The sequence below is a fragment of the Blennius ocellaris genome (assembly GCF_963422515.1).
Source record: "Blennius ocellaris genome assembly, chromosome: 23".
Taxonomy (NCBI): Eukaryota; Metazoa; Chordata; class Actinopteri; order Blenniiformes; family Blenniidae; genus Blennius; species Blennius ocellaris.
Window position 1 is genome coordinate 4,888,447 of NC_137672.1, and position 21,310 is coordinate 4,909,756.

At 45.6% G+C, this 21,310-nt stretch overlaps 2 protein-coding genes across 2 annotated transcripts; both read right to left on the reverse strand.

Annotated features, from left to right (window-relative positions):
• Positions 1 to 4,304: 4,304 nt before the first annotated feature.
• On the reverse strand, positions 4,305 to 12,115 carry men1 (multiple endocrine neoplasia I; the record flags this gene model as incomplete). The annotated part of the gene is made up of 10 exons (XM_080518737.1): positions 12,044 to 12,115; positions 10,054 to 10,553; positions 9,754 to 9,962; positions 9,372 to 9,500; positions 9,035 to 9,075; positions 7,780 to 7,867; positions 7,510 to 7,646; positions 5,148 to 5,286; positions 4,897 to 5,070; positions 4,305 to 4,808 (listed from the first exon to the last, which is right to left on the reverse strand). Exons 2-10 carry the CDS (start codon positions 10,487 to 10,489, stop codon positions 4,305 to 4,307), a joined length of 1,857 nt encoding a protein of 618 aa, XP_080374863.1. The 5' UTR covers positions 10,490 to 10,553; positions 12,044 to 12,115.
• Positions 12,116 to 14,767: 2,652 nt separating this feature from the next.
• On the reverse strand, positions 14,768 to 15,959 carry cth1 (cysteine three histidine 1; the record flags this gene model as incomplete). The annotated part of the gene is made up of 2 exons (XM_080519354.1): positions 14,768 to 15,661; positions 15,951 to 15,959. 2 exons carry the CDS (start codon positions 15,957 to 15,959, stop codon positions 14,768 to 14,770), a joined length of 903 nt encoding a protein of 300 aa, XP_080375480.1.
• Positions 15,960 to 21,310: the final 5,351 nt, after the last annotated feature.

A 21,310-nucleotide genomic window follows, 5' to 3' on the forward strand; every position in this document is an offset into this window, starting at 1 on the left:
TACCCAGCAAACACTGTAAAAAATGATCTGCACCTCACCCAGCAAACACTGTAAACGATTATTTGCATCTCACCCAGCAACACTGTAAAAAATGATCTGCACTTCATCCAGCAACACTAAAAATTATCTGCACCTCATCCAGCAAACACTGTAAAAAAGCATCTGCGTCTCACCCAGCAAACACTGTAAAAAATGATCTGCACCTCATCCAGCAACACTGTAAAAAATTATCTGTACCTCACCCAGCAAACACTGTAAACGATTATCTGCATCTCACCCAGCAACACTGTAAAAAATGATCTGCACCTCATCCAGCAACACTGTAAAAATGATCTGCACCTCACCCAGCAAACACTGTAAAAAATGATCTGCGCCTCACCCAGCAAACACTGTAAAAAATGATCTGCACCTCCTCTGTAAAAATGATCTGCACCTCACCCAGCAAACACTGTAAAAGAGTATCTGCATCTCATCCAGCAACACTGTAAAAAATGATCTGCACCTCATCCAGCAACACTGTAAAAAATGGTATGCAACTCATCCAGCAAACACTGTAAAAAATTATCTGCACCTCACCCAGCAAACACTGTAAGAAATGATCTGCGCCTCATCCAGCAACACTGTAAAAAATGATCTGTACCTCACCCAGCAAACACTGTAAAAAATGATCTGCACCTCATCCAGCAAACACTGTAAAAATTATCTGCACCTCATCCAGCAAAACACTGTAAAAATGATCTTCACCTCACCCAGCAAACACTGTAAACAATTATCTGCACCTCATCCAGCAAACACTAAAAAAATGATCTGCACCTCACCCAGAAAACACTGTAAAAAATTATCTGTGCCTCATCCAGCAAACGCTAAAAAATGATCTGCGTCTCATCCAGCAAATACTGTAAAAAATGATCTGCGTCTCATCCAGCAAATACTGTAAAAAATTATCTGCGTCTCATCCAGCCAACACTGTAAAAAATTATCTGCACCTCATCCAGCAAACACTAAAAAAATGATCTGCACCTCACCCAGAAAACACTGTAAAAAATGATCTGCACCTCATCCAGCAAAACACTGTAAATAATTATCTGCACCTCACCCAAAAAACACTGTAAAACATTATCTGCGTCTCATCCAGCAAACACTGTAAAACATTATCTGCACCTCACCCAGCAAACACTGTAAAACATTATCTGCATCTCATCCAGCAAATACTGTAAAAAAAAAAAGATCTGCGTCTCATCCAGTCAATACTGTAAAAAATTATCTGAACCTCATCCAGCAAACACTAAAAAATGATTTGCACCTCACCCAGAAAACACTGTAAAAAATGATCTGCACCTCATCCAGGAAACTGTAAAAAATGATCTGCACCTCATCCAGCAAACACTGTAAGAAATGATCTGCATCTCATCTTACACTGCTACACTGTAAAAAGTGATCCTGCACTTTCTCACCAGCTCCACTATTACACTGTAAAATAATTTACCCTGCATTACCTTCTGAACTTTCACTGGTACACTGTAAAAAGTGATTAAGGCGCTACCTCGTCCAGCTTCATGATGACACTTCAAGAAAATCCTCCTGCACAATATCATCCAGACACCCTACTACACTGAAAAAAAATATCTCAGAACTACCTCATCTAGCTTCACTACAACCCTGTAAAATATTATTTGTACAAACGCATCGCATAGGTACTTTACTTCACTGTAAAAAAAATTGTAACGTACTACCTCATCAGTTATCCTACAACACTATAAAAAAAATCATCCTGTGTGGTAATGTAACCTCTTACAGCTACATTACCACGCAAGATGATAACACATTACCACACTTTAAAAAATCATCCTGCACAATATTATCCACATACCTTACAACACCTCATCCAACTTCAATACTACACTTTAAAAAATATCTGCACAAACTCATGATCTCATGAACTCATGATGAAAGGTACATCACTACACTATAAAAATGAGAATGCACTACCTCATCCAGCTACACTACTATGTTTAAATCTTGCATCTTGCAAATTATCATCCAGATGCCATATTACACTGTAAAAAATGATTGCACACTCCCTCATCATTACACTACTAGTGTAAAAATATGACCCTGCACTACCTAATCTATCTACACTACTACACTGTAAAAACATTATCTTGCACTTCCTCATCCAGTTACTCTATTACACTGTAAAAAGTGATCAAAGCCCACGCCCAGAGCGGCGGGCTGGTGGAGCGGTTGGACCCCACCCTGGCCGCCCAGCTGGTCATCCTGTCTGATGTGGTGTACCGCAGACTGTGGACAGTGACTTTCATATACCGGTACTTCTTTCTTGTAGTTGTTTTTATAACTTAGTGGGACATGATGTCTGAGTTCTCCCTCGTCGTATGAAAGCTCTCTGAGCGGACAAATTAAGAAGTAAATATATAACATTTCCTGTTACTCTAAAAATAAAGGAAGTTCATTTCAAAGTGATCACCGCTATATATATATATATATATACACTCTTCCAAGGAGTTTCTAAGACTTTGTTTGGGTTTTGAAGAGAATTCTTGAACCTGTTAGGATTGTGACGTTGAGACTGTTGACCACTTGTTCTTTGAATGTATATTTGTTAAGACTTTCAATTGTGGTGTTCGTCTAGATTTGCATCCTCTCATCTGGACAAATACAATGTTTTATTTGGAGTCGTTGTAGCACACAGCCTGCAAAACCTAACATTTAATGCATTTTTCACAAAGTCTGTACTTTAAATCTCATAAATTTATGAACAAAACAGAATAAGGTTATATCATTTTGTAAAAGAATGTGAACTCAATGAACACCACGAATGTGTTTTTTGTCATTTATTTTGGTTTTGCTCACTTTTATCTAATGGTTGCTAATTGATGTCTTCTATGTTTGGACTGTATCATCAGTTATTGTCATTGCTTGAAAGTTTTGTTAAAAAACAACAAAAAACCGTGTGATCGATGATGCCTCGGATTCGATTCTGATCAAAAAGGTAATATTTGTCCGTTTGAAAATGTATTACTGTATATTAGTAACATTTACTAAAACTTACTGTACCAATATTTGTCATGTTTCCGTGGAGCCGAGCTGCTAAAAGAACTGAACACAAGACTTATATGAAGTTTTTCATCAAACAAACCTTTTTTTAATTTAGACTCATCATCCTCGAGATCCTGAATCCTGTAAATTAACTTTTCATTCTCATTCAAACCAAAACGACTAAAAGTTCATGACAGGAGGAAGAAAAGGCGTGAAACCTGGTTTGACTTTAGTTTTGGAACTGGTTTGATTCATTGGACTGATGTAAACTGGTGTCATAGGGTGTGTGTGTGTGTGTGTGTGTGTGTGTGTGTGTGTGTGGTGGTGGGGGTCACAGTACTCTGACTGCCCCGTACAGTCACTACCCCCCCCCCCCCCCCCCCCTAGCACACCGTGGTCTCCATCACATCTTTATTAACGTCAGATAGAAAAGAAGAAGAAATGGAGCAGAGGGTCTCTGGTAACAGTGTTCGGTCTGGAACCCAGAGAAACAGTTCTGGAACCTAGAGAAACAGGTCTAGAACCTGCAGAAACAAGTCTGGAATCTAGAGAAACAGGTCTGGAATCTAGAGAAACAGGTCTGGAATCTAGAGAAACAGGTCTGGAATCTAGAGAAACAGGTCTAGAATCTAGAGAAACAGGCGTGGAACCTAGAGAAACAAGTCTAGAATCTAGAGAAACAGGTCTGGAATCTAGAGAAACAAGTCTAGAATCTAGAGAAACAGGTCTGGAATCTAGAGAAACAGGTCTGGAATCTAGAGAAACAGGCGTGGAACCTAGAGAAACAGGTCTAGAATCTAGAGAAACAAGTCTGGAATCTAGAGAAACAGGTCTGGAATCTAGAGAAACAGGTCTGGAATCTCGAGAAACCGTTCTGGAATCTCGAGAAACCGTTCTGGAATCTAGAGAAACAGGTCTAGAATCTAGAGAAACAGGTCTAGAATCTAGAGAAACAGGTCTAGAATCTAGAGAAACAGGCGTGGAACCTAGAGAAACAGGCGTGGAACCTAGAGAAACAGGCGTGGAACCTGCAGAAACAGGTGTAGAACCTGCAGAAACAGGTGTGTACTCTTCAGAAACAGTCTGGCTCAGTGACGTCTGAAGGCTCGAGAAGAGAAGCAGTAAGGCAGAGTGGAGCTCGTTACACAGTAACTATCCTAATCATCACGTCTGTATTTACACCGATATGTGACCGTGTCCAGTCCCCCCCCCCCCGGGCCCCCCGCCCCCCCACAGCGCCTGGGGGTCTACAGGGACTTGCGCTGGCGCTTCATGAAGGAGACGGAGTAGTCTCCGCCCGCCGTGCTCTTCTGCCGCTTCATCTGGACCTGCGACTGCGCCGTGAGCTGCAGCTTGATGGCGCTGGAGTTCACCTTGGCCGCACACAGCAGCTCCTTCATGCCCTTCATCTTCTCGCTCTGGAAGACCACCACCGGCCCCCCCGGGGGCGAGGCGGGCGGCGGCGGCTGCTGCGGCGAGGGGGCGGGGTCCGGGCCGGGCGACGGGGGCTTTCCTTCAGTGTCCGCGGCCCGGAGGCCCTGCGAGGGGCGGCGCCGAGCCGGCCCCGCCCCCGCCGGCTGCGGGGGGGTCGGGGCCGCCGGGTCCGCGGGGGGAGGGGAGCCGCTCTGCTCCTCCAGCCTGGACTCCCTCCGGGGGCCCCGCCGCCGGCCCTCCCGGGGGTCTTCGCTCGACTGGTCGTCATCGTCCACAGACTCCACCTCTTTGCTGATGATGGACACCTTCTGGCGCACCTGCAGCCAATCAGAGAGCAGACGGAGGAAATGACAGTGGTAACCGTGGTAACCGTGGCGACATGGCGGACAAGGCGGCGAGCCTCACCTGGGCGTCGAAGCGGCTCAGGGACTGGACCAGGTACGTGGCCCAGCCCACGTGCAGGACGGGCGTCGGACTACCCTCCTCCCACTTACAGATGCCGTCATAAAACCGCAGCAGGTGTGCAAAGCATTCTGGGTCGTGGAGAGCGGAGAAGGCCGCGGCCTGCTTAGGAAGCTCCTGAAAGAGAGCAGATCCAGAGTGATCCAGAGTGACCCAGGGTGATCTAGTGATCCAGTGTCTCCAGCACCACCCACCTTCTCCGGCCCCTCCCCCTCCTCCTCTCCAGGACTCTCTGAAGTGGAGCTCGTCTCCTTCAGCAGCGTCGGAATCACGTCGTTAGCGATGTCGAAGAACTCCTTGTAGATCTCCTCATCCTCTCGGAAATAGTTGTATCTGCAGGAGAGAGGAGGTGGAGAGAGGGGGGGAGGTGGAGAGAGGGGGATGAAACAAGGAGGTGGAGAGAGGGGGGGGTGAAAAAAGGAGGAGGTTCAGCTGGCAGTTTGAGATTCATCGTCAATAAGACACCTTGGTGATGTCATTGTGATGACGTCAGGTTTGTTATGTCATCATGTTTGTGATGTCACTGTGATGACGTCAGGTTTGTGATGTCACTGTGACGACGTCAGGTTTGTGATGTCACTGTGGCGACGTCAGGTTTGTGATGTCACTGTGACGACGTCAGGTTTGTGATGTCACTGTGGCGACGTCAGGTTTGTGATGTCACTGTGGTGACGTCAGGTTTGTGATGTCACTGTGGTGACGTCAGGTTTGTGATGTCACTGTGGTGACGTCAGGTCCGTGATGTCACTGTGGTGACGTCAGGTCCGTGATGTCACTGTGGTGACGTCAACATGTTTGGAAATTGTTTCTCATGAATTCCTGATAAATGCGAGACACAGTGAGAGCAGATGTGACTTGTACTCTGATTACACTGGAACATTTCCTGCAGAACAATGGAGCAACAGGAGGAAGGATGTGTGTGTGTGTGTGTGTGTGTGTGTGTGTGTGTGTGTGAGGGCGTGGTGCTCCTCTGCTATAAATACTAGCAGACACACACCTGCTGTTCAAGCACTGCAACTAAAACATGAAATCTCATCCAACAAAATGAAAGAAATTAATAATAAAAAGCAGTTAAACCAGGAAGCTGAATAAACTAAAGTTTTCTTTTAATTAACACATTGAAGTTTTGAATCTTATTGAAGAGAAAAGCGTCAGTCTGCTCGGTGCTGCCCCCTGCAGGGCGGCAGAGGAACTGACAGCTTCACTTCTTCAGTTGACCTGAAGCCTGAACTCTGGTTTCTCTCCAGGATTAACTCTGGTTCTCTTCAGGATTATTAACTCTGGTTTTCTCTCCAGGATGATTAACTCTAGTTTTCTCTTCAGGATGATTAACTCTGGTTTTCTCTTCAGGATGATTAACTCTGGTTTTCTCTTCAGGATGATTAACTCTAGTTTTCTTTTCAGGATGATTAACTCTAGTTTTCTCTCCAGGATTATTAACTCTGGTTTTCTCTCCAGGATTATTAACTCTGGTTTTCTCTTCAGGATGATTAACTCTGGTTTTCTCTTCAGGATGATTAACTCTGGTTTTCTCTTCAGGATGATTAACTCTAGTTTTCTCTCCAGGATTATTAACTCTGGTTTTCTCTCCAGGATTATTAACTCTGGTTTTCTCTTCAGGATTATTAACTCTGGTTTTCTCTTCAGGATGATTAACTCTAGTTTTCTCTCCAGGATTATTAACTCTGGTTTTCTCTCCAGGATTATTAACTCTGGTTTTCTCTTCAGGATAATTAACTCTGGTTTTCTCTTCAGGATGATTAACTCTGGTTTTCTCTTCAGGATGATTAACTCTGGTTTTCTCTTCAGGATGATTAACTCTGGTTTTCTCTTCAGGATGATTAACTCTGGTTTTCTCTTCAGGATTATTAACTCTAGTTTTCTCTTCAGGATTATTAACTCTGGTTTTCTCTTCAGGATTATTAACTCTGGTTTTCTCTTCAGGATGATTAACTCTGGTTTTCTCTTCAGGATGATTAACTCTGGTTTTCTCTCCAGGATTAACTCTGGTTTTCTCTCCAGGATTAACTCTGGTTTTCTCTTCTGGATTAACTCTGGTTTTCTCTTCAGGATGATTAACTCTGGTTTTCCATATGGAGATGCTGGTTCTTCCTCACCTGACAAATCACCATGGTAACCGACTGAAGCGGTGACCTGCTCCGGGGCCAGATGTGTTGTGGACCAATGGTCAATCAGTATAAAAGCTCCGCCTCCTGACCAAAGCGCCAGGCGTGGCCCTGGAGCTGCAGGACGAACTCCCTGAGTCTCACCTGCCGGGGCAGCAGTTGCCATGGAAGCCTGAGCCAGCAGGTCAGAGGTCACGTGATCTGCTGGGATCACGATCAGGTTGCAGTGCAGAAACTCACCTCCTCATGCCTCACTTTGTTTGAGAGGCAGCAGTTTGACACTGTGTATGTGTGTGTGTGCGTGCGTGTGCGTGTGAGTGTGAGTGTGAGTGTGAGTGTGAGTGTGAGTGTGAGTGTGAGTGTGAGTGTGAGTGTGAGTGTGAGCGTGCGTGTGCGTGTGTGAGTGTGAGTGTGAGTGTGAGTGACTCACTCCTGCATGACCTGAGCAGCCTGGGCCCAGGACCTCAGAGCCTCCTGCACGTCTCGGTGGCGGTAGTGGAAACCAGCCAAGTACATGTAGGGATAAATGTGCTCGTTGTTGTAGTGCCTCTGAGCAGAGCTGACCGCCTGGTGGGGGGAGGGGGGAGGGATTGAACCATAGGAGGAACAACGGCTGATCAGTTTCATCACAACAAACTTTCCTGGTGAATATAAATGAAGTACAATGTGTTGAAAGGTGAGAAACACAGAGAAGTGAGACCTTGAGGTGGATGTCCAGAGGATTGTCCCTCCCCGGGGTGGGGTCCTGGTCCTCCAGGTCTGCCAGGGTGCCCATGGCCATGGGGTACCTGCACACACACTGCACTGGAGTACTGCGCTACACACTACTACACTGCACTGGAGTACTGCACTACACACTACTACACTGCACTGGAGTATTACACTGCACTACACACTACTACACTGGAGTACTGCACTACACACTACTACACTGCACTACACACTACTACACTGCACTGGAGTACTGCACTACACACTACTACACTGCACTGGAGTACTGCACTACACACTACTACACTGCACTATACACCACTACACTGCACTGGAGTACTGCTCTACACACTACTACACTGCACTGGAGTACTGCACTACACACTACTACACTGCACTATACACCACTACACTGCACTGGAGTACTGCTCTACACACTACTACACTGCACTGGAGTATTGCACTGCACTACACACTACTCCCCACACTCCTACACTGCACTGGAGTATTGCACTGCACACTCCTACACTGCACTACACACTACTACACTGCACTGGAGTATTGCACTGCACTATACACTCCTACACTGCACTGGAGTATTGCACTGCACACTCCTACACTGCACTACACACTACTACACTGGAGTATTGCACTGCACTACACACTACTACACTGCACTGGAGTACTGCACCACACACCACTACACTGGAGTATTGCACTGCACTACACACTACTACACTGGAGTACTGCACTACACACCACTACACTGCACTATTGCACTGCACACTACTACACTGCACTGAAGTACTGCACTGCACTACACTGGAGTACTGCACTACACACTACTGCACTGGAGTACTACACACTGCACTACTACACTGCACTAGAGTATTACATACTACACTGCACTACACACCACACTACTGCACTACAGTGCAGTACACTACACACTACTACAAATTACTAAACTACACACTACTACACTACACACTACTACAGTGCAGTTCACTACACACTACTACAGTGCAGTACACTACACACTACTACAGTGCAGTTCACTACACACTACTACACACTACTCAGTGCAGTTCACTACACACTACTACACACTACTCAGTGCAGTTCACTACACACTACTACAGTGCAGTTCACTACACACTACTACACACTACTACAGTGCAGTTCACTACACACTACTACACACTACTCAGTGCAGTACCGCCAGCGGCCAGCAGGAGCCTCACCTGTCCAGGTTCCCTCGTTCGTACAGCAGCCACAGCAGCTTCTGTTCAGGAAACATTCACACACTTGATTAATCCTCAACAGCTGCTAGCTGGCCGCCGTGCTAACAGTGCTACGTCACTAGCGTCTCCGCCATGCTAGGCTAAAGCTAACGGTCAGTGGAGCAGCTCGTTTAGTCATGTGACCAAATTCACTTTACATTTCCTATTATTTATCACTGTGACGATAACCGTCATTAACACTACGGTCACTGTGTGTGTGTGTGTGTGTGTGTGTGTGTGTGTGTGTGTGTGTGTGTGTGTGTGTGTGTGTGTGTGTGTGTGAGAGAGAGATTCTGACCTGCTGCAGCTGTAGCAGCTCTGAGCTGTCAGTGTGAAGGTCCAGCGACGGGTTGATGGCACAAACCATGAAGGCCACTTCCATGTTCCTGTCACACTTCATGTAGGAGCCTTTCAGGTACAGCCAGCTCTGTGACACACACACACACACACACACACACACACACACACACACACACACACACACACACACACACACACACACACACACACACACACACACACACACACACACACACACACACACACACACACACACACACACACACACACACACACACACACACACACACACACACACAGAAACAATAATATAAATGAGTGTTCGTTGTCATGTTGCCTCTGTGGTCCAGGTTCTGGTTCTGGTCCAGACGTCTCCTCACCTTCTCGTTGACGCCGGCGGAGACGGTCTGGCCCCGGCGGTCCTCGTTGCCCTTCCCGTGCCAGGTGACCTCCACCGTGTCCTCGCCGTCGCGGCTGAAGATGACCCAGGCGTGGTCCTCGGACAGCGCCAGGTGGACGTCGTTCAGCCCCAGGACCTGGCAGGCCGCCACCACGGCGAAGGCCACGCCCGAGCTGTCCAGCTTGGTGCCTGGTCACAGTGGTTGCAACACGTCCAACGGTGGGTGAAGGTGCAAAAAAAGGTCAGAGGTCAGAGGTGGCGGTCGGCGCCGGCTCGGTACCTGTGATCAGGCTGAACAGCGACTGGATGTGCGCCCGGTCCTTGAAGTAGGAGCGGCTCAGGCTGTTCCAGATCACGTCGGAGACCTTCTTGACCAGCTCGCGGTCCGACCCGCCGGCCGCCCGCCTGAACTGCGACAGGTCGACGGCGCCGCGGATCTGCGCCGTGAAGCGCTCGTACAGCGCGGAGATCATGCCCAGCTCCACGGTGGGGAAGCAGGACGCCGGGCAGTCGGGCTCCAGCGGCTCGAAGCGGACGCCCGGCACGTTGACGGGGACGACCCGGTTCACCGCCAGGAAGTGCTCCACGAAGCCCAGCACCAGGGACAGCAGGGCCAGGTCCGGCTCCGCCTTCTGGAGCTCCGCCCCAAACAGCTGGACCACGCCCTCGATCCCCCTCAGCGGGAAGTGCTTCTTCTGGGCCGAGTGCAGACCCATGGTGAGGAGGAGGAGGAGGAGGAGGAGGAGCACTCACTCAATCAGCAGGAGAGCGCGTCTTCACCTGCAGCACGGAAAGTGTCACACACACACACACACACACACACACACACACACACACTTAGAATAGAAACACGATATCAATCCCCGAGAGAAACTTCTTAAGATAAGCTAAGCTAAGCTAAGCTATGCTAAGCTAAGATAAGCTAAGCCAACATAAGCTAAGATAAGATAAGCTCAGCTAAGATAAGCTAAGCTAAGATAAGCTAAGCTAAGATAAGATAAGCCTTTATTGATCTCACAAAGGAGAAATGTACTTGTTACGTTCTGCTCTTAAGGACTCATGAGGAGGAAAGACAAGAAATGTGCAAAGAATAGAGGAATCTTATATACAATGACTATCAAGAACTCTAAGGGCCAAAAATATTTACAGTAAAGAGTAATAATAAGTAAATAAAATAGGACCAAAAAATAAGATAAAAATCACAAACTATAATAAAGTATAAGTTCTAAGGGGAGCAAAATATACAGTAAGATGAGATACAAGGAAAATAAACTATGATGGGGTGTAGAAAAAAGTACAATAAACATACTATAGTAAAATAATACCAGTGTTGGCAGTGCAGGTTCAGTCCTAACAAGTGGTCAATTAGTGACGTAGATAAAGTGACGTAGATGCAGGGGTTACTGCACATACTGTTGCATGTTACTTTACAGTCTTGTTGTACAGTTACAAGCTCTTACATTGAAAATAAAATCAGGTCTTTCAACAAGCAGAGCATTATTACTGCTGTTCTATATTATATATCTGTTTCGTATTTTAAATAACGTCATAATAACGATTCACTCCAAATGACGTTATCATTAATTAATAATTTAATTAATTCATGTTGAATGTAAAGTTTAAAAATCAATAAGAGAAATGTTCTATAGGAAGCAGCAGGTCCAAGTCAATAACCTGCAGAAACACTGGAAACTTTACTGATAATCAATCATGTCGATTGTATAAAGCTGCTATAACAAGGAGCTGCTGGTGGGCGGGGCGCGCACACACACACACACACACACACACACACACACACACACACACACACACACACACACACACACACACACACACACACACACACACACACACACACACACACACACACACACACACACACACACACACACACACACACACACACACAGGCATCCCGCCCCCCTCTCCTCCATTCATTTGAACGGCTCACAGCTGCTAACCGGCTCGATTCACGGGACGAGCTTCTCGGACCTCCCGGCGGCTCCTCGCCTCCGTTAGTTCCCGGTTCGGAGGCCGATTTGTCCAAAACGTGTAGCGGAGAAGTGAAGCGGAGCTTCCGAGCCTCGCACCGGGAGGTGGGGGGGAACCCGCCTCCCTCCCCGGAGCTAACGAGCTAACGACCCGCTACGCAGCTCCACGTTCAGTCAGAATGGACCCACCGGGACGGAGCGGCGGGCTCCGGAACGGCCCGGCCCGCCTCCCTGCCCGGTTCCGACCGGGTTCTGACCGCTACTTCGCCGGTTCCTTACCGTTTCTCACGGCCTCGGCCACATGTTTTTGTTTGCCTCCTTCTTTTGCCGCGCACTCCGCTCCGTCTGAAAGTCACTGGAAATGTGCCGAGCGGCCCCGCCTCTGCGGCGCGCGGCAGATCTCGCAGCGCGCGGCGGTGCGCGCTCCGGCGGCAGCCGTCGCTGTCAGTCCCATCCAGACACCGTGAGATCTACACTCCATAACCACAGCGGCCGCCCCGAGGCACGCTGGGAAATGATGTTCAGATTCGCCGTTACACATCGCGGAAGCGCAACTCAATGACGTCATCGATTACGAAAAACAAGGGGCTGGATAAATATATGAATGAATTAAAATATAAAAATGTTTGACCAAAAATTATTGAAAACATAAATTCTAGATTTAAAATGTAGGTTTTGCCAAAATTACATTGAATAATTAATTACTTTTTTAAAAATGCATATTAAAGATACATTTTAAAAATGGATAAAATGTAGGTTTTACCAAAAACAAATTTTCAAGAAAAATGTATTTAAATTGGAAAACAATAGACTTACAAAAAAAAATGAATTGATGAAATATAGGCTTTCCCAAAAATACATTTCAAAATAAAATGTTTTCTAAATGAACTTTAGAAAATGTATTAATAAAATGTCAGTTTAACTGTCGTATCCTGAGATTTGACTGTACCTAGAGGGCGCTGTTGGCTGGCAGGAGGCCCCCTCATGAGATGCTCTCCATGCATGTGCCAGTACAGAAAGCCAAAGAATTCTTTTATTTATGTACTGCGTCCTCCTTCAAGTTTCCAGGGTTCACAATGTTATTGTTACCAAAAACAAATTGTTTGGGGCACGTGATTACAGATATCATGAATTCAATTACGAATATCCGCAATGTGAAATCCTGATATCTACAATTCCGTTCTGACTCGTCACAATTTCAAATCAAGATATCTTCAACTCCCGTCCATTAAAGATATTTGTAATGAACATCGTAGATATCTTTAATTATGTTTTAACGTGTGAGAATGACATTACAGACATCTTGAACTGGAATTACGTCGAGTCAGAGTTAAATTGTAGGTAAAAAAAGAAAAAAAGGAGGGCTGAGCCTCATGTGTGACTGTGATCCAGAACAACCTGGGTCACATGACCTTTCTGCTCCTCAGAAGATCAACAAGAACTTTACACTAATAGTGTTCAGGACTCTGCAGCCTGGGTCATGTGTTTACTGTGTGTGTGAGAGAATCCTTCCTGCTAATCGTCACAATAAAGTGCAGAGAAAAGTCAAGCCAGTGAGGCGCGCAGTACCCAGCCTCACCTCAAGGGGGCGTGTGTCAACTGAACTTTGGACATAATCTCCATTAAGAGCTAGTTTTTTTGGTTTAAAAAAAAAAAAAAAAGATAGGAGTAAGTAGGAAAAAAAATCAAGTACGTGATAACTAAACCTTTATCCTAAAACTTTATCATTTTGCTAGAAAACCTTTATAAAAATTGATTGAAGCACTAGAATTTAACGTTTGAAAAACAGACATTTTTACTGAAGGTCAAAATTAATGTGCTGCACACATCTCTATACTTCAATGAGTTTACTGTAAATATAAATTGCTTAGACACAAGGGTACTCTATCCATCTCTATAAAATAAACATTGTAGGACAAACATGTTCCAGTGTGACTGAAAGAGGAATGCTGATGATAAAGCTGTTGGAAGAAGAGTGAAATCAGCTCTTTTCACTTCTTACAATAGAATCTGAGTCCAGAGAAGTCGCTGCCTCACTGAACTACAAATATCAAACTAATGTGAGACATCAATATCTATAACGTTAATTGTGGATAGTCAAATGTAGAAGGTCTTGCCATACCCGACAACGTTTACGCTTTAAAGTTCGTGTGGATTCCCTCCTGGTCAGCAGCAGCTTCAGTACCACACTCCGGCCACCAGAGGTCATCAGAGTCTCAGGAACCCTTTACTGTAGCCATAAGACTTTAGAACAGAGGCGTCAAACTGATTTCAGTTGAGGGGCCACATCAACCTGATCTGCCCTCTGGAGGCCCAACAAGTCAAACTGCAGATATGGACAAATGCAAAGTCTTTCCTTCTTTTGTAACTGCCAGTCTATTCTGAAATTTACATATTAAAGGAAATCAGATATTTGCACAAAAAAAAAATCCTGTCACGTGTGTCTGGATATCGTATTTTTATTCAGGATTAAAACAATATCTGGAAATTGTTTTGAGTTTACGTGTCTAAAGTATCAGTTCACATAAGTTGGACTCATTGTTTTATTGTGAAAGGTGTTGCATTATGTGACCTCCACAGACGCATTAATGTCGGGGGTCAAATTCTGACCGAGGGCGGTTTTGAATGTCATTTTGGCCAATCGAGTGTTTTTTTAGATCAGCCTCGTCAGTTTTCATTTTTATACTTTAAAAAAAGAAATAAATCACATGGCGGGCCGGATTAGATCCTCTGGCGGGCCGGTTCTGGCCCCCGGGCCACATGTTGGACACCCCGGCTTTAGAACTCCCCGGAACGACTGTCGTTTGTTCTGCTTTTTCTGAATATTCAACCATTCCAACATGAACCTCCAGAACGTTTGACTACCAGAATCGTGTCAAATATGACGAACATGAGATTTTAGGTTAAAAACTTTATTTACAAGGTTAAAAACATTCAGAGAAAACTACAACCTAAGTGCTTGTGGGAGGAGCAGGAACCAACGCCTGCAGGTGGCGCCGCGCGTCAGATCCCCCGGCTGTCCCAGGCCTGGGTCTGGTTCTGGTTCCCGTCCAGCTGCTGCAGCTGCAGCGCCAGCGGCAGCAGCAGCTCGCTCAGCTGGCGGCTGGAGAAGGTGAAGGCGTTGTGGGCGGCGGCGGCGGGGGACGGCGTGCAGGGCGGCGGGGACGAGGAGGTGGAGGAGCCGGTGGAGGTGGCGGAGGGCAGGCGGGAGACGAGGGGCGGGGCCCCGTGGCGGTCCCGGTCCGGTCGGGTCTTCTTGGGGAGGCTGTGCTGGAAGAGGCAGCGGGTTCCGTACAGGCAGAACCCGAAGGCGCTGAAGGTCTGACACGCCGTCCTGGCCGGCTTCCCCTCCGCCTCCTTGGCTGCAGGAGAGCCGGGTCCGCCGCCGCCGCCGCCGCCGCCCCCACCACCACCACCACCACCACCACCTGCGTGCTGGAAGAGGCACCGGGTGCCGAAGGGACAGACCCCGAAGGAGCGCAGGTTGCGGCAGGGCGCGCTCCGGCGGCGGCGCACGACGGGCCGCTGCTCGGCGGCGCCGTGCACGAACAGGCAGCGCAGGCCGTAGTAGCAGAAGCCGGTGGCGTGGAAGTTGCGGCACAGCTCCGTCTTGTACTTGGGGTGGCGGAAGGGGGCGCGCAGCTCGTGGAGGCCGTGGGCGAACTGGCAGTGCTCGGCGTAGCGGCAGGCGGCGCTGTTGGAGTAGCTGCTGCACAGCTCCGTCTTGTAGCGGGTGGAGCAGTCCCAGGGCACGGGGGAGGGGGAGGGGGAGTGGGGGAGGGGCTGGAAGGCCTTCGCCAGGGAGCCTCCGCCGCCGTCCAGGTCCAGGCCGGACAGCAGCTTGTCCACCAGCTCCGCCTCCGGACCCGCCGGCAGGAACAGGTCGTCAGCGCCGCTCTGAGGGAGCAAGCCAGAGGTCAGAGGTCACAGCAGGGGGTTCAAAAACTAAATCTGTACCACCAGCAGACGCAGCCGGAACCAAGCGTCCAGGTCCAGTGGGCCCCGGGCTTCTGTCCTGAATGAGACTCAATTAATCTCCCACAATAAAATGAAGCTTCAAGTTTTAAACCCAATGGGACTTCAGTCTGTTCACTTCCGGTTGCATCATTAACCCTAAAAATCGCCACAGTGAAGCGTCCAGCGTTTCATCTGAGGAATTACAAGAGAAGAAATGCGTTTTCTGTACCTCCAGCATGTCTGCAGCTCAGCTCGGCTCGGCTCGGTACTGTTCTTCTCGGTTCGGTTCTTCTCGGTTCCGTTCGGCCCGGTTCTGCAGCTTCTCAGACGCCCTCCTCCAAACCAGCTGCCGTGTCTTTTAAACTTCCTGCCTCCACTTCAACGAGCCTCAGGTGTGTTGAAGGCGCGGGCGACGCCGACCAATCAGGCTGCAGTAGAGCCGCGGTGCGTTCAAGTGCTGTCCGAAAACTGAGACTCCGACCTCCGTGGACGGTTTGATTCATGTTCTTAATGAGCACTTTCTCTACAAACCGTCACCAAATACACAATTTCATCGTCAGACTGGAGAAAATGGTTCTGTCTCGTGGCGACCCTGGAACTGGTTTCCAAGGTTTCCAGGCTGGCCTTGAGGACCAGTTTAATCTGGTTCACATCTGTCATTTAAACTGACTGGAAACTAGTTTTACTATGGATTCCAACTGATTATAAACTGGTTTTAGTTTGGATTCCAGCAGGTTATTAACTGGTTTTAGTTTGGATTCCAACAGATTATGAACTGGTTTTAGTTTGGATTCCAGCAGATTATAAACTGGTTTTAGTTTGGATTCCAGCAGATTATAAACTGGTTTTAGTTTGGATTCCAGCAGATTATAAACTGGTTTTAGTTTGGATTCCAGCAGATTATAAACTGGTTTTAGTTTGGATTCCAGCAGATTATAAACTGGTTTTAGTTTGGATTCCAGCAGATTATAAACTGGTTTTAGTTTGGATTCCAGCAGGTTATAAACTGGTTTTAGTTTGGATTCCAGCAGGTTATAAACTGGTTTTAGTTTGGATTCCAGCAGATTATAAACTGGTTTTAGTTTGGATTCCAGCAGATTATAAACTGGTTTTAGTTTGGATTCCAGCAGGTTATTAACTGGTTTTAGTTTGGATTCCAACAGATTATGAACTGGTTTTAGTTTGGATTCCAGCAGATTATGAACTGGTTTTAGTTTGGATTCCAGCAGATTATAAACTGGTTTTAGTTTGGATTCCAGCAGGTTATAGACTGGTTTTAGTTTGGATTCCAGCAGATTATAAACTGGTTTTAGTTTGGATTCCAGCAGATTATAAACTGGTTTTAGTTTGGATTCCAGCAGGTTATAAACTGGTTTTAGTTTGGATTCCAGCAGGTTATAAACTGGTTTTAGTTTGGATTCCAGCAGGTTATAAACTGGTTTTAGTTTGGATTCCAGCAGATTATAAACTGGTTTTAGTTTGGATTCCAGCAGATTATAAACTGGTTTTAGTTTGGATTCCAGCAGATTATAAACTGGTTTTAGTTTGGATTCCAGCAGGTTATAGACTGGTTTTAGTTTGGATTCCAGCAGATTATAAACTGGTTTTAGTTTGGATTCCAGCAGGTTATAAACTGGTTTTAGTTTGGATTCCAGCAGGTTATAAACTGGTTTTAGTTTGGATTCCAGCAGGTTATAGACTGGTTTTAGTTTGGATTCCAGCAGATTATAAACTGGTTTTAGTTTGGATTCCAGCAGATTATAAACTGGTTTTAGTTTGGATTCCAGCAGATTATAAACTGGTTTTAGTTTGGATTCCAGCAGGTTATAGACTGGTTTTAGTTTGGATTCCAGCAGATTATAAACTGGTTTTAGTTTGGATTCCAGCAGATTATAGACTGGTTTTAGTTTGGATTCCAGCAGGTTATAAACTGGTTTTAGTTTGGATTCCAGCAGGTTATAAACTGGTTTTAGTTTGGATTCCAGCAGGTTATAAACTGGTTTTAGTTTGGATTCCAGCAGGTTATAAACTGGTTTTAGTTTGGATTCCAGCAGGTTATAGACTGGTTTTAGTTTGGATTCCAGCAGATTATAAACTGGTTTTAGTTTGGATTCCAGCAGATTATAAACTGGTTTTAGTTTGGATTCCAGCAGGTTATAGACTGGTTTTAGTTTGGATTCCAGCAGATTATAAACTGGTTTTAGTTTGGATTCCAGCAGGTTATAAACTGGTTTTAGTTTGGATTCCAGCAGATTATTAACTGGTTTTAGTTTGGATTCCAGCAGGTTATAGACTGGTTTTAGTTTGGATTCCAGCAGGTTATAGACTGGTTTTAGTTTGGATTCCAGCAGATTATAAACTGGTTTTAGTTTGGATTCCAGCAGATTATAAACTGGTTTTAGTTTGGATTCCAGCAGGTTATAAACTGGTTTTAGTTTGGATTCCAGCAGGTTATAAACTGGTTTTAGTTTGGATTCCAGCAGGTTATAAACTGGTTTTAGTTTGGATTCCAGCAGGTTATAGACTGGTTTTAGTTTGGATTCCAGCAGATTATAAACTGGTTTTAGTTTGGATTCCAGCAGATTATAAACTGGTTTTAGTTTGGATTCCAGCAGATTATAAACTGGTTTTAGTTTGGATTCCAGCAGGTTATAGACTGGTTTTAGTTTGGATTCCAGCAGATTATAAACTGGTTTTAGTTTGGATTCCAGCAGGTTATAAACTGGTTTTAGTTTGGATTCCAGCAGGTTATAGACTGGTTTTAGTTTGGATTCCAGCAGATTATGAACCGGTTTTAGTTTGGATTCCAGCAGATTATAAACTGGTTTTAGTTTGGATTCCAGCAGGTTATAGACTGGTTTTAGTTTGGATTCCAGCAGGTTATAAACTGGTTTTAGTTTGGATTCCAGCAGGTTATAAACTGGTTTTAGTTTGGATTCCAGCAGATTATAAACTGGTTTTAGTTTGGATTCCAGCAGATTATAAACTGGTTTTAGTTTGGATTCCAGCAGATTATAAACTGGTTTTAGTTTGGATTCCAGCAGATTATAAACTGGTTTTAGTTTGGATTCCAGCAGGTTATAGACTGGTTTTAGTTTGGATTCCAGCAGATTATGAACTGGTTTTAGTTTGGATTCCAGCAGATTATAAACTGGTTTTAGTTTGGATTCCAGCAGATTATAAACTGGTTTTAGTTTGGATTCCAGCAGATTATAAACTGGTTTTAGTTTGGATTCCAGCAGGTTATAGACTGGTTTTAGTTTGGATTCCAGCAGGTTATAAACTGGTTTTAGTTTGGATTCCAGCAGGTTATAGACTGGTTTTAGTTTGGATTCCAGCAGATTATAAACTGGTTTTAGTTTGGATTCCAGCAGATTATAAACTGGTTTTAGTTTGGATTCCAGCAGGTTATAAACTGGTTTTAGTTTGGATTCCAGCAGATTATAAACTGGTTTTAGTTTGGATTCCAGCAGATTATAAACTGGTTTTAGTTTGGATTCCAGCAGGTTATAAACTGGTTTTAGTTTGGATTCCAGCAGGTTATAAACTGGTTTTAGTTTGGATTCCAGCAGGTTATAGACTGGTTTTAGTTTGGATTCCAGCAGGTTATAAACTGGTTTTAGTTTGGATTCCAGCAGATTATAAACTGGTTTTAGTTTGGATTCCAGCAGATTATAAACTGGTTTTAGTTTGGATTCCAGCAGGTTATAAACTGGTTTTAGTTTGGATTCTCTGGGGAGTTTTACTGGTTCCTGGTGTGGACCAGGTGACAATCAAAACACTTTGTTGTCAGGTACCATGGACACATTTGACAGGACCTGGTCACGTCTTGGTGTCTGGTGCAAAAAACACAGATTAAACATGAAATATAATGGTTTTATGTCAATATACTACTGACAGGCTGTTTTTTCCCCCCAAAAAACTGAATCACACATTAATTTAATCTTCAATTGGTTTAATCACATTTGATCTCCCCAGCAGAAGTCAGGATCTCAGTGCTGCCCCCTGGAGGTTTCTAGCTCTTCTACACCAGTGTTTCTCAACCTTTTTGAGCCAAGGCACACTTTTTTGTTTGGAAAAATCTGGAGGCACACCACCACCCGAAAATGTTAAAATGTGAAACTCTGTAGCCTCTATTAACAATATAAAGTCATTCTCATCAAAGTTTTATCAACAGGAATCAAATAAATACAGAAAAAAAGTATTTCCCAATTTCTTTTTTTAATAGTGACTCCCTCAGTGTGAAACCTGGACCTGATGGATGAAGAGCTGAGATCCTGGTTCACATTCTTCCTTTTCAAAAACTTCTCCATCACTGTCACTGACACAGTACTTTGATACAAGATGGTAGCAGGAGGTGGAGATGAACCACACTGACGTCTGTCACTTTACATTTCATCGGCAAAGTTCTGTGCTGCCATCTAGTGGTGAAGAGTATTTATACATGATTACTCTGCAACACACTGCTCTCACAGCTGACAACGGCTGTGAGAGCAAATGATTTTTAGAAATAAATGTGAAATTGGATAATTTCCCACGACACACCTGACTAGATCTCGTGGCAACACCAGTGTGCCGCGGCTCAGTGGGTGAAAAACACTGGTCTACAGAACATGGAGGTTCAGCCTGGTGTTTACTGAACCGTCTCCCCAGGTGTCACCATCACACGTCACTAGTCTGAACCAGGGTTTCTGTTCCTTCCCACAACTCTGTCCTGTTTCTTCTATCCTCTAACCGCAACCAGAACGTCTCCTCCTCTTAACCTGGTTCTGCAGCTTCCTCCTCTGAGCCTGGTTCTGTAACTTTCTCCTCTGAGCCTGGTTCTGTAACTTTCTCCTCTGAGCCTGGTTCTGCAGCGTCCTCCTCTGAGCCTGGTTCTGTAACTTTCTCCTCTGAGCCTGGTTCTGTAACTTTCTCCTCTCAGTCTGGTTCTGTAGGTTCCTCCTCATCTGAGCCTGGTTCTACAACTTCCTCCTCTGAGCCTGGTTCTGCAGGTTCCTTCCAGTCTCCCTGACTCACAGTGGATTGTTGGTTTTTCTCAGTAGAAGTCTTGAACTGACAGAATCTTCATCTAAACCAGGTGGACCTGTACCTGTACCTGTACCTGTACCTGTACCCGGACCCGGACCCGGACCCGGGTCTGGTCAGTGTGACGATCACAGGAAGACGCTGCTTCTGACCACGAAGAAAAAAAAATCTTTATTTCTTTTCTTATCAAGATACATTAAAGGATACAGAGACGTTGGAATAAAAAACACTTGAGAAAAAGTTTCCATTGTAGCATGTCGGTCTCTCCATCATACAAAAGTCTGCCCCGCCCCCGCCACCCCCCCACGAGGGAGACCCCCCCCCCATGAAGGAGACGCCCCCCCCCCCTCCCCCTCCCCTCCCCCATGAAGGAGAGGCGTGTCTGAACGACCTCCACACCGCTGGAGCAGAGTTTCACCTGGGATGTAAAAAAGGCTCCGATACGCCACGTTTCGTTTTTATACACAGAATCGTTTTTTGCTACAAACTCAACACTTTTTGTTTTTTTTTTCTTTTTTTTCCACTTTTTGAGAAATATTACAAAGCCCACATTGGGACCAA